Source organism: Bombina bombina, chromosome 6, assembly GCF_027579735.1.
Source record: "Bombina bombina isolate aBomBom1 chromosome 6, aBomBom1.pri, whole genome shotgun sequence".
NCBI lineage: Eukaryota > Metazoa > Chordata > Amphibia > Anura > Bombinatoridae > Bombina > Bombina bombina.
In genome coordinates, this window is record NC_069504.1 from 928034538 (window position 1) to 928048738 (window position 14201).

The 14201-nt window shown below is 37.3% G+C and overlaps 1 protein-coding gene across 1 annotated transcript in view; it reads left to right on the plus strand.

The window, feature by feature from the left end:
• The window catches only part of SLIT3 (slit guidance ligand 3), an 890559-nt gene that overhangs the window by 775373 nt on the left and 100985 nt on the right, over window positions 1–14201 (plus strand). The window contains exons 24-25 of the mRNA XM_053718567.1: window positions 8049–8120; window positions 9739–9902. Of these exons, the coding sequence (XP_053574542.1) occupies window positions 8049–8120; window positions 9739–9902 (236 nt within the window). The remainder of the gene's footprint in view (window positions 1–8048; window positions 8121–9738; window positions 9903–14201) is intronic.

Genomic DNA, 14201 nt, shown 5'->3' on the forward strand with positions numbered 1-14201 from the left:
AAGATGGCTATATAAAATGATAAATCGTATGTATAAAAATTACTCTGCAATATCCTTTCATTATTTATTTGTCACCTTTTCCTGTAATTCCATTCTTAAATTGTGAGCTTTTCAGTTTCTATTAGAAATGGAAGTGCAAAACACTGTTATATTCCACACAGCCATTGGCTGCACACTCTAGTGACCTATTGTCCCTAATTGGCCACAGCAGAAAAGGCAACCTAAGTTACAACATGGCAGATACCATTGTTTTATAGACACTAAAACATTTACGGCTAGATTACGAGTTTTTCGTTATGAGTAAAAAAGCAGCGTTAAGGCTCATAACGCTGCTTTTTCACTACTCCTGCTTTTACGAGTCTTGTAGGTACAGCTGTACCGCACACTTTTTTGTCCGTACCGCAAATTTATTTACGCAATTCACGTAAAGTCTTTTTTCAATGGGACTTACATAGCGCCAATATTACAAGCTTTTTTTGGAGGCCAAAAAGTGAGGGGTACAGCCTATGCCGCAAGCTTCGTAACACATTCTAAAGTCAGTAGTTATGAGTTTTACACTACAAAGCTGTAGCATAAAACTCATAACTAAAGTGTTAAAAATTACACTAACACCCATAAACTACCTATTAACCCCTAAACCGAGGCCCTCCCGCATCGCAAACACTAGAATAAACATATTAACCCCTAAACCGCCACACTCCCGCATTGCAAACACTAGTTACATATTATTAACCCCTAATCTGCCTTCCCTAACATCGCCACCACCTACCTTAATTTATTAACCCCTAATCTCCCGTCCCCAACGTCGCCGCCACTATACTAAAGTTATTAACCCCTACACCTAAGTCTAACCCTAACACCCACTAACTTAAATATAATTAAAATAAATCTAAATAAAACCTACTATTAAAAACGAAATAATTCCTATTTAAAACTAAATACAGGTTGCTCTCAGTTTACGCTGGGGTTAGGTTCCAGGAGGAATGGTTGTAAATCAAAACTGTTGTAAATTGAAACCCAGTTTACAATGTAAGTCAATGGGAAGTGAGGGAGTAATGTTCCAGGCCCCTCTCAAAATTGTCATAAGTAACACCTAATACATTATTTTTAAAGGTTTGAAATGAAAACTTTAAATGCTAAACAGCATTATAAACCTAATAATATAGATTGTATCATCATCAAACTAAGTTTAATGAACAAAAACATTTGCTAAACATCACCTAATAAAATAATTACACAACAGATTGCATCAACATCAAACTAAGTTTAATGAACAAAAACGTTTTTTGCTTGCATTTTTCTGCAAACAGTTCTCTGCATTGTTAGCATGTTAGATAACATTGGGTCTGTACCTATTCTATGCATTTCAATCTGCAGTGATTAATAGGCAATTAGGCACCCTCACCTCAAGCAGCTGGACAGGAAGATAATAGGGAAGTGGCTGCTAAATCTTGCTCGATAGATCTGGTCTGATCTGTGTACACAGATCAATTTCAGGCTGTTAAACTTGCTTAACTTTGCTGAAACACAAGCGGACAGATCCACCTACTGGCTATTTTAATTAGTGCACTGCTTTTTCAATGCATTTCAATAGCAGTCCCATGACTGAAAAAAAGGTTGTTATTCTGAAACGGCGCAAATTGAACTGTCGTAAACCGAGGGCCACCTGTACTTACCTGTAAAATAAACCTTAAGCTAGCTACAATATAACTAATAGTTACATTGTAGCTAGCTTAGCGTTTATTTTTATTTTATAGGCAAGTTTGTATTTATTTTAAATAGGTATAATAGTTACTAAATAGTTATTAACTATTTACTAACTACCTAGCTAAAATAAATAAAAATTCACCTGTACAGTAAAACCTAACCTGTCTTAAACTAACATCTAACCTTACACTACAATTAAATCAATTACCTAAATTAAATACAATTAACTAAATTAAATACAAATACCTAAATTACAAAAAAAAAACCACTAAATTACACAAAATAAAAAACAAATTACAAGATATTTAAACAAATTACACCTAATAATAGCCCTATCAAAATAAAAAAGCCCCCCCAAAATAAAAAACCCTAGCCTAAACTAAACTACCAATAGCCCTTAAAAGGGCCTTTTGCGGGACATTGCCCCAAAGAAATCAGCTCTTTTACCTGTAAAAAATACAAACAACCCCCCAACAGTAAAACCCACCACCCACACAACCAAACCCCCCAAATAAAACCCTAACTAAAAAAACCTAAGCTCCCCATTGCCCTGAAAAGGGCATTTGGATGGCCCTTGTCCTTAAAAGGGCATTTAGCTCTATTGCTGCCCAAACCCTAGCCTAAAAATAAAACCCACCCAATAAACCCTTAAAAAAACTAACACTAACCCCTGAAGATCCAGTTACAGTTTTGAAGAGCCGACATCCATCATCAACGAACCTGGTAGAAGTCCTCAACGAAGCCGGGAGAAGTCTTCATCCAAGCCGGGAGACTAGATTAGGTGTAGTTAGTTTAAATATCTTGTAATTTGTTTTTATTTTGTGTAATTTAGTGTTTGTTTGTTTTTGTAATTTAGGTATTTGTATTTAATTTAGTTAATTGTATTTAATTTAGGTAATTGATTTAATTGTAGTGTAAGGTTAGGTGTTAGTGTAAGACAGGTTAGGTTTTTTTTTACAGGTAAATTTGTATTTATTTTAGCTAGGTAGTTAGTAAATAGTTAATACTTATTTAGTAACTATCCTACCTACTTAAAATAAATACAAACTTACCTGTAAAATAAAAATAAAACCTAAGCTAGATACAATGTACCTATTAGTTATATTGTAGCTAGCTTAGGGTTTATTTTATAGGTTAGTATTTAGTTTTAAATATGAATTATTTAGTTATTAATAGTAGGTTTTATTTAGATTTATTTTAATTATATTTAAATTAGGGGGTGTTAGGGTTAGGGTTAGACTTAGGTTTAGGGGTTAATAACCTTAGTATAGTGGTGGCGACGTTGGGGTGGCAGATTAGGGGTTAATAAATGTAGGTAGGTGGCGGCAATGTTAGGGGAGGCAGATTAGGGGTTAATAATATTTAACTAGTGTTTGCAAAGCGGGAGTACGGCGGTTTAGGGTTAATATGTTTATTATAGTGGTGGCGACGTTGGGGGCGGCAGATTAGGGGTCAATAAATGTAGGTAGGTTGCAGCGACATTGGGGGTGGGAGATTAGGGGTTAATAAATATAATGTAGGTGTCGGCGATGTTGGGGGCAGTAGATTATGGGTTAATAAGTATAATGTAGGTGTCGGCGATGTCGGGGGTGGCAGATTAGTGGTTAATAAATATAATGTAGGTGTTGGCGATGTCACGGGCGGCATATTAGGGGTTAATAAATGTAAGATTAGGGGTGTTTAGACTCGGGGTTTCTGTTAGGGTGTTAGGTGTAAACATAAAATTTGTTTCCCCATAGGAATCAATGGGGCTGCATTACGGAGCTTTACGCTGCTTTTTTGCAGGTGTTAGGCTTTTTTTCAGCCGGCTCTCCCCATTGATGTCTATGGGGAAATTGTGCATGAGCACGTACAACCAGCTCACCGCTGACTTAAGCAGCGCTGGTATTGGAGTCCGGTATGGAGCACAATTTTGCTCTACGCTCACTTGTGTTTTAACGCCGGGTTTAGGAAAACCTGCAATACCAGCGCTGTAGGTAAGTGAGCGGTGACAATAACGTGCAAGTTAGTACCGCACCCCTCGTAATGCAAAATTCGTAATCTAGCCATTATTTTGTTAATATTTAAACAGCTTATGAAACTTTAAAAATACATCAATATGTTATTCTCACACTTATCTTTTCTTTGAATGCGTCATTCTATCTAGCATTTATTTAGTGTTTAATGTTCCTTTAAACAATTTTGCAAATCTCTTTCATTATTTATTTTGTCCACTTTTTTCTAATTTAACTCTGAACATTTTAGTTTTTCTACTCCCACTAAGAAAGCTGGAGTGCATTCAGTGGAATACAGAACCTACATATATAGATGTTGCGGGTAAAGTAAGAAATTGGGTAATTCTAGCATTACCTGGGTAATCCTGACATTACCCAAGCGGCGGTGGGTAAAGTCCGATGTAACATGATAAATCTCAGAGTGCATCGAGTCAACGCATCAAACATATATACAATGCACTGTAATTCACACATCTTCATTATCTTTTTTTGCCTCTGCCTGGGGTTTCAAGGGGGGGCGAAGGTTTACTTGAGGTGGATGCCAGAGCATTGGCGGGGTGCCTTCCTTAAACCCCCCCGGCAGAGGCAAAAAAATGGTGTAGATGGGGGAATTACATTACATCATACATTACGTAATGTCAGGTTTACCTGGGTCATCCTAGAATTACTCGGATTTCTGACTTTACCCATAACATAGAAGCTTTTTTAAATCTATCCCTAATTGGCAGCAATAAATGAAGTAAGAAAAACATTCAAGGAATTTACCTAGGGGACTGCAAATTTTTATGCAGACAATTATTTTTATACAGATCTGTTGCGATGCAGTGAATAATATCTAATGCATTCATTTTTAATAGTGACTTTAATGGCCCTTTAACTTCTATAGACTATTAGTATTTTTTTATTAAACTGTTTGCTTTCCTGTAAATTTTTAATAGATCAAACGATGGCATTAATTTAAAGAAGCTACAGCAAGCTTGTAGTTTCACATACACATAATATAAATATTGTTGTACTCTAAGCTTATGACAATTCTTGGAAACTCATAGTAGATACCTTGTTTTTACTCTTAATTAGCATCGCTTCTCAGCCCTCCCTTATGCTAAACTCACCACAATCTCTAGAAGGAGATCAAAGAGCCATTTAATTGATCCCCTATTTAATACAAATGATGTTCTAAAATAGGGAGCCAGGCAAAAATTTTGTGTCTCTCTCTCTCCCTCTCCTCTCTTTTCTCTCTCTCCTCTCTCGTGGAGGAGGCCGTAGGAGGGCAACAACCCAGCAGCAGGACCGCTACCTCCGCCTTTGTGCAAGGAGGAACAGGAGGAGCACTGCCAGAGCCCTGCAAAATGACCTCCAGCAGGCCACAAATGTGCATGTGTCTGCTCAAACGGTCAGAAACAGACTCCATGAGGGTGGTATGAGGACCCAACGTCAACAGGTGGGGGTTGTGCTTACAGTCCAACACCGTGCAGGACGTTTGACATTTGCCAGAGAACACCAAGATTGGCAAATTCGCCACTGGCGCCCTGTGCTCTTCACAGATGAAAGCAGGGGCACACTGAGCACATTTGACAGACGTGAAAGTCTGGAGACGCCGTGGAGAACGTTCTGCTGCCTGCAACATCCTCCAGCATGGCCAGTTTGGCAGTGGGTCAGTAATGGTGTGGGGTGGCATTTCTTTGAGGGGCCGAACAGCCCTCCATGTGCTCGCCAGAGGTAGCCTGACTGCCATTAGGTATCAAGATGAGATCCTCAGACCCCTTGTGAGACCATATGCTGGTGCGGTTGGCCCTGGGTTCCTCCTAATGCAAGACAATGCTAGACCTCATGTGGCTGGAGTGTGTCAGCAGTTCCTGCAAGATGAAGGCATTGATGCTATGGACTGGCCCTCCCGTTCCCCAGACCTGAATCCAATTGAGCACATCTGGGACATCATGTCTCGCTCCATCCACCAACTTCACTTTGCACCACAGACTGTCCAGGAGTTGGTGGATGCTTTAGTCCAGGTCTGGGAGGAGATCCCTCAGGAGACCATCCGCCACCTCATCAGGAGCATGCACAGGCGTTGTAGGGAGGTCATACAGGCACGTGGAGGCCACACACACTACTGAGCCTCATTTTGACTTGTTTTAAGGACATTACATCAAAGTTGGATCTGCCTGTAGTGTGTTTTTCCACTTTAATTTTGAGTGTGACTCCAAATCCAGACCTCCATGGGTTGAAAATTTTGATTTCCATTTTTTAATTTTTGTGTGATTTTGTTGTCAGCACATTCAACTATGTAAAGAACAAAGTATTTAATTAGAATATTTTATTCATTCAGATCTAGGATGTGTTATTTTAGTGTTCCCTTTGTTTTTTTGAGCAGTGTATATATATATATATATATATATATATATATATATATCATGTTAGTTTTGATGATCAATAAAATGCCCCCCCCCCATATTTAATTATATGTGTATTACTTTGTATTTCCTCTCTGTATCATTTTCTTGTCTTTATTATGTCTTTCATACATTTCCTGTTTCTGTTTTCCAGTTTCCTTATGTATTTCTTCATCTAGCCTTTGTGCATTTGTTTGTGGCGTGTGCCTTTTTCCTCTTTAAAAAAATAAAATATAGATGTAAATGTAAGCAGATAAACAACATAAATATTTATTTTTTGGGTCATGGAACATCTCAAAGTACATGAGGCCTATTGCTTGACAGATGGCTCTCCATTTTGTTTTAATGAGGCATTTGATGAGTCTGGTTCAGGGTGCATATTTTATTTTTTACTAAGGTCTACTGAAAAACAAACAGAAACCCCAAATAAATAAAATATTTTCTATACATATATTTATGACTCTATTTGCGTCACTTTTTTAGGGCTAGATTACAAGTGATCAAGTGATGCACAAATTAGCGTTCCCACTTGCACTTTAACTTCCCTAGATGGAGGATTTTTGAACGTGTCAGATTGCTCTCAAATTACAATTTGAAAGGAAAACGTTTTCACACAAGCGCTAATCTGACGCACACAAAAAGATGAACACATACCATATTCCCCCCACAGACTTCAATGGAGTGCGAAAAGTGGTAGAAATAAAAAACACCTTACTCGCACACTAATCCAATCGTGTTTACTCAAGTGCACTAAACCGACATGAAATATGAAAATTTCACATTCACATTGAGCTGAAGCAAATGCTTTTACTTTCAACTCATAATATGCATGCTACTTCCGACGCATGCAATGAGTCGCAATATACCCCTTATCTACGGTGACCATATTGCCGCTTTAAAAAGGGACACATATGAAAAATACATATGTCAGGGTTCTTATACAAAACATTTATTAAAACAGCCCTGACATATGTATTTTTCATATGTGTCCCTTCTTAAAGCAGCAACATGGTCACCCTACCCTTATCGCTTGCAATCAACAGTTAGTGCGCCACTCGTAATCTAGCCCTTAGTATATTAGCGTTACAGTTCTTTAATTAATTAATTTTTTAATTAATTAATTCCTAGAAGTTTTCTAATGTCATTTTTCATATTCTCCTCTTCCTCATTTCTCTTTCTTCCCATCATAGCTCATCATTTTCATTCCTTCTTCATTCACCCATCATCATATTTCCCCTTCCTTGTGTCTCTGTTACAACTATTGTGACACTACATCTCATGTTAAATGTCGATCATTTTAAATTATTCAATATAAATTAATTAATTAAATCAATTTTGCGCAACTTAAAGTTTCATTTCAGCCTCTTTGTTACCAAAAGTGTTAAAAGGACAGTCTTCTCCAGAATTTTTATTGTTTAAAAAGATAGATCATACCTTTATTACCCATTTCCCAGTTTTGCATAACCAGCATGGTTATATTAATACACTTTTACCTCTGTGATTACCTTGCATCTAAGCCTCTGCAGACTGCCCCTTATCTCAGTTCTTTCGACATGCATGCCTCTTAGTCAATCAGTGTTGACTCCACGGGAGTGAGCACGATGTTATCTATATCGCACACATGAACTAGCATTGTCTTACTGTGAAAAACTGTCAAAATGCACTGAGATAAGATATGTTTTTAACAGTTTAGGAATCAGTTTGAGCCTGCCTATGTTTAGCTTTCAAAAAAGAATACCAAGAGAACAAAGCAAATTTGATGGTAAAAGTAAATTGGAAAGTTGCATGCACTATCTGAATCATGAAAGTTTAATTTTGACTAGACTTTCCCTTTAAATTAAAATCCCTGCAGTACAATAAGAGTGTTTAGCAGGATAATCAAAACTGTTATTTTGTAGTGTAATGCAATGTGTTTTTATAAAGTTTTACAAGCTTTGAATTATTGTTTCTTGTTTAGTACCCTTCATGGCAATGATATCTCATCAGTTCCAGAGGGATCCTTTAATGACCTGGCCTCTCTGTCACATCTGTAAGTAACATATCTGGTGCATGCTGTTTGTTTTGCCTGTTATTGCAATGTACACAAACATTAATTCAGCAGGGAATTTCCAGGCATGACATATGCTTTGTGTCATGTTTTCTACTTGGAAAATACAGAGTTTATTTATTTTTGCTTCCTGTGCACTTTTCTTAGTTATTCAGTTCCATAAAGCTTGTCATTTTCCATTGTAGATTTCAGCAGTATTTCCATTTATTAGACACAGGTGGCCAGGCAGTTTAAGCAAGTACTAGCCTAACATTACGACTGGGCTCTGGACACTCCTAAACTAGGCACTTTGTTGGTCACTGGCTCAAAAAACTAATAGGATCTAATGTAGCCAGGCATATTCAGATCCAGGTTTATTGTACAATATCAATGACTGAGACAAAAGCCGCCAGATTTAGATTTTATTTTTTTTGCTCTTAAGTTGAGTGAGGGGGATTTAGCTGAGCTCACTTCAATCATTGCAACCACGAGGACAATGACCCTGTTACAATGGATATATCTATACTTAGGATTACAATATTCTGATCAATACTTTGCAAAATTGCAGCCTAGGCTTTAACCTTTGTTGATTTGTGCAAAAATGCATTAGCATCATAGTTGAACTTTGTAACTAACACTTCATTAAACCAATAGACTGGAAAAAAATCCAGATATCTGGTCACCTTAACTCCTAACTAATTAATCATTGATGAAGGTACCTTGTCAAAGTCATGTAACTAGCTCATAACTTATATGCGGTCAGTGCAAAAAGCACATGCATTTGTCCTGTTAACAAAGCCATTGGAATCCTTGACCACCTTTATATATTGAGAATCTCATGGGTCTTATGTTTCGTTTAGAGTAAATTACACACACAAAACATTTGACTTAAATTTGTTACCTTTGGGGTTTGTAGTGAAGGCATCTTTTGCTACAAACAAGGTTAAAATATATCTCATAGCAGCACTAATCTCCATGTAACACAGTAAAGGTGAAGCTAGTTGATATCTGGATACCGCATTAAGAGCTACTCTGGATGGGTAGGTGACTGCTTGTACCTAACCATGGGCTTCAAACTAAAGACAAGTGTTTTCTGTTTGAGTCAGCTACAATTTAAATTTTCTTTTTGCATATTATATTTGGTAACTTATTAATGTAAATCTATGCAAGTGCACAGTTGTTCTAATTGTTTTATGCTGTTTTCCATTTATTATCAGGGTGATTAAAAATTGAGTAGTTTTTTTCTGCTGCTCTGTGCAGATTTTAACTCTGAAACAACAATTGCATTGCACAGATGTTTGCACTCTCATTGTCCTCTCGGCTCTGGAGATTATAGAAAGCATTACCAGCTTCTGCTCTGCACATTAAGGAAAGGACATTAAAATATACTATTAACGTTAGCAATGACCATTTTTCTTCCTTAAAACATTAGTTTAACTTGTACAAATATAACTTATTAAAAAAAAGCAGTTAATCACATTTTAGTGCGGTTCTTTTGTATTATGGAGCAATGAGAAAATAATTATCTTAATATGGTTTTAGAAGAAAAGAGTTTAAATTTCCTCTTATTAAAATGAAATTAAACACAAAAGATTAATTGCTTTATGTTTAATATTTTCAGTGCGCTGGGTACCAACCCTTTATACTGTGACTGCAACCTACGTTGGTTATCTGAATGGGTTAAAGCCGGGTACAAAGAACCAGGTATAGCTCGTTGTAGTGGACCAGAGGATATGACCGATAGGCTCTTGCTAACAACTCCAACACAGAGATTCCAGTGCAAAGGTAAGGGCATCACAGAGAAGGTTATATGCATAGAGGCACAGTTGTTGTAATCTATTCAAGGGACATCAATTTCAAGATATTATATCATGCATATGAAAAATCAATAAATAAGCATGTTGATTTATTTATGTTTTTTATATCCAAACTAACAGAAAATGTGTTCACTATTTAGTTGAAATGTTTTTTATTAAGGTTTCACAACATATACATTACAGCATCACAAAGCGCATCAGTACAACAAGATAAGGTATTATACATTTGGATATTCAGACAGATTCTTCACATTGTACAATGTTCTTTTCTCTACTTTTTGTTTTACCTTCCTTTTAAATAACGTGTTTTATCCCTTCCCTCAATTAACCCTCATCCCCCCTTCCCTATCCCCCCCCTAAGAACAAAAGACCTCTAAACTTGGTCTAACTTTTAACTTTAAACTTTGAACTTTATTTCGTCGAGCAGTGTCCCATGTTTGGATGCTATTGTAGCAAGTTTCTCTACTTTTATAAATATTCTTATAGTATTAGCCTAGGCTCTCTCTTCTGATCATGTCTATTTAGAATCCAATGGATCCAGATATTTTGAAAGCTTACAGAAGTACCCTGCAACCATGCAGCTGATTCAGACATAGTGTAAATATTCTCAATTTTGTCGAGTATTTCGCACCATTCCGGCGCTCCCACTTTCCATTTCCTTGCTATGCATATTCTAGTAGCTGTGCATACTATATTAACCCATTTATTAGTGGTCGAGTTTAGGGAATCAAGGGGGATATGGAGCAAGGCCTTTGCGGCCGAGAGTGTGAATGAGTTATCTAATGAGTTTTTAATCAAATGTGTTAGTTTATCCCATAAAGGCCTATCATCGGACATTCCCACCACATATGTAGATAAGTACCTAACCCTGAACAGCCTCTGTAACATAATCTATTATTCTGTGGGGTAAAATGTGATGTTTTTAGTGGTGTAAGATACCAACGGTATGCTGTTTTTATCGTATTTTCTACAAGATCAGCCCCTACTAAACTTTTGCTCATTGATAGGAATATTTGTCTCCATTCTTCTTCATTATGTGTTATACCTAGGTCCTGTTCCCATATATTGTGTAGTCTCTGTTTTTTAAGGTTTTTCGCCTCTTGGATAGCCAGGTACAGTTTTGTAATCATTTTTTTGTTTCTACCTGGAGTCAATATAATTTGCTCTAAGATAGTTTTTGGGCCGGAGGAAGCACCTTGTCTATATTTATGTACCGCGTGTGAAATTTGGTGGTACAAGAACCAATGCAGAGTGTTGGGGCTAATTTTATCTCTTAGTTGTGTATATGTCAGTAGTTTCCCATTTTCCAAGAAGTCCGCTACCCGGTAAAGGCCCTTGTTTTCCCATTTAGTTATCAATTTTTGAAATTCTAACGGGAGTAGCATCCCCAATGGTAGTATAACTGTGTGTGGTGGGATAAGTTTCAGTGTTTTAGTCATTGAACTCCATGTCGTTTTAGTATATTCTGTGATTTTAAGTTTAGCTAGTGGTTGGAGTTTAGTGTTTGTTGAAGTCCAAAGAATATCCCCTAGAGCATTGTGACCCCCAATATCCACTTCAATGTTTGGCCACGTCATGTTTCGACAGTCTTTCCCTAATAACGCGCTTTGCGCTAGTCTAGCAGCTTGGTAGTAGTCACGTATATTAGGTATACCTATTCCCCCAAGTTGTTTATGAAGTTTTAGTAAGTAGGCTGGTATTCTAGTCGTTTTTTGTCCACGAATGAATTTGAGAAATTCAGTCTGTAGGTCTTCCAAGTCTTTTAGTGGGATCTTAATAGGGAGGGCTCTAAACAGATAGAGTAGTCTTGGCAAAATATTCATCTTTATTGCTACCTGTCTCCCCATCCAAGAGAATCCGACTTTTTTCCATTTATGTAGATCTGATTTTATTGTTTTGATAATCAGGATATAGTTCGCTTTGTATAACATGTCTGTTGTATCAGTGATATAGATTCCCAAATATTTAATGGCATGATTGGCCCACTTAAAATCAAAATTAGTTTCTATTAATTTACGTGTATGTTCTGGTAGCGATAGGGGGAGTGCCTCACATTTGTCGGAGTTTATTTTGAAGCCAGAAATTTGGGAAAAGTCTCTTAAGATCTGATAGAGGTTGGGTAGAGATAACATGGGTTTAGTAAGTGTCAGCAGAATGTCATCTGCGAATAGTGTTAATTTAAAATCACCTTTATTTAATTTAACCCCATAAATGTTCTTGGAATTCCGTATACATGCTGCTAGGGGTTCTACGCACATAGCAAACAAAAGAGGTGACAATGGGCATCCCTGTTGCGTTCCGTTTAATATTTGGATTGGTCTAGATTGATATCCCGCCGCTCTAATAGTTGCCATCGGGTTAGAGTAGATATTTTTAATCGCCTTTATAAATTTGTCACCAAAACCTAAGTGTTCTAAGACCGCCACCATATATGTCCAATCCACTCTGTCAAACGCCTTCTCTGCGTCCAAAGATAGGAGCAGAGAAGGCGTTCCTGTTTCTTTCAAATATTCGACCAGGGTTACTGTGCGTCGAACATTGTCTGGTGCTTCTCGGTCTTTAATGAAGCCCACCTGGTCAGGGTGAATCAATGAGGGTAATAAGTGTTTGAGTCTATTTGCCAAGATCTTGGTGAAGATCTTTACATCTTGATTGATCAATGATATGGGCCTATAATTTTGTGTTAATTTGGGATTCTTCCCCGGCTTGGGGATCACAATGATCTTCACTTGAAGTAGTTCCGAGGGGAGTGGGGTGCCCCTCAGAACGTCATTACAAAATTTGTGTAGGTGGGTAACCAAGTCTGTTTTAAGTAGTTTAAAGTATTCTCCCGAAAACCCATCCGGACCCGCTGCTTTTCCTATTTTAAGTTCTTTGATAGCAGAGGCCACTTCTATCAAAGTAATCTCCGCGTCTAGAGTTTTTGCGCCTTGTTCGTCAAGCCTAGGAAGCTCTGCTGCCTCAAGAATTGTTTGTCTTAAGTGTGCTATCTGCGGTGTGTGTGTGACTTTCTTCCCATCATAGAGAGCCTCATAATATTGGGCAAAGCTTTCCACAATTTCTTGTGGGTGAGAAGTCAGCGTACCATCAGACTTTTGTATTTGTGCAATCGTGAAGGATTTAGTTTTCTCTCTTAGTCTATTAGCAAGGTATCTATCTGGTTTGTTTGCATGCAGGAAGTAGTAAGATTTTAATCTGCTAATCGCTCTCATGGAATTGTCTGTTAAGATTTTGTTAAGCTCTTTTCTTTTATTGGTCAGGGTGGTCAAAGTCGAACTGGACAGTGTAAGTCGGTGTGTCTTTTCTAATTCTTCAATTTCTTGCTGTAGCGTAACAATTACCGATCTGGTTCTTTTTAGAAATATATTTTTTTCTTTAATAAGCAACCCTCTAATATAAGGTTTATGGGCAGCCCAAACTATTACAGGTTTGATTGAGGGGTCAACATTGAATCTCCAATATTCTTTAAGACTATTAAGTATTCTTTTATATATGTCTGGTTGTTTCAGTAATGTAGGGTCATATGTCCATGATTTTTGTCTGTTTACGTCAGTAAGTCCCTTTAGCTGTATCTGTATGATTGAGTGATCTGACCAAACTGATGCGTGGATGGATGAAGAGATCAAGTTAGGAATCATTATCTGACTAATGTAGATGTAATCTAGCTTCGTATAAGTTTTGTGAGCTGGTGAATAACATGTATGATCGTTTGTCTGACCATAAAGTGTTGTCCAGGAGTCAATTACATTGTGTGATTCTAGTGTCTCTCTGATTGCTTTAGTGATAGAGTTTAGCCTGCATTGTTTATTTGTCAGTTTGGAGTTATTGGTTTCCCTCAGTATCTTTAAATTTACATTAAAATCTCCTGCCACTATCAATAGAGTCTGCGACCACTGAGTTAATAAGTGTGAGAGTTTAGTGAAAAAGGTATGTTGTTGCTCATTGGGGGCATAAATGTTGCAGAGTGTTATTTGCGTGCCCTGAATATTACCTCTCACAATGAGGTATCTACCCTCTTTGTCTCTTATCACCTCTTCTTTGGTAAATGCGAGGGAGTTGTGCAGGAGAATTGTCACCCCTCTCTTTTTTGTGTCGGTTGTGGAATGGTAATGCTGCGTGTAGTGTTTGCTCCAATATGTAGGGAGTTGACTATTTGTGAAGTGAGTTTCTTGTAAAAAAATAATTTTAGCTTTCATACTACTATATTGGGTGATAGCTAGCTTTCTCTTTACATTGGTGTTGAGACCCCTGACATTGTGTGAGATTA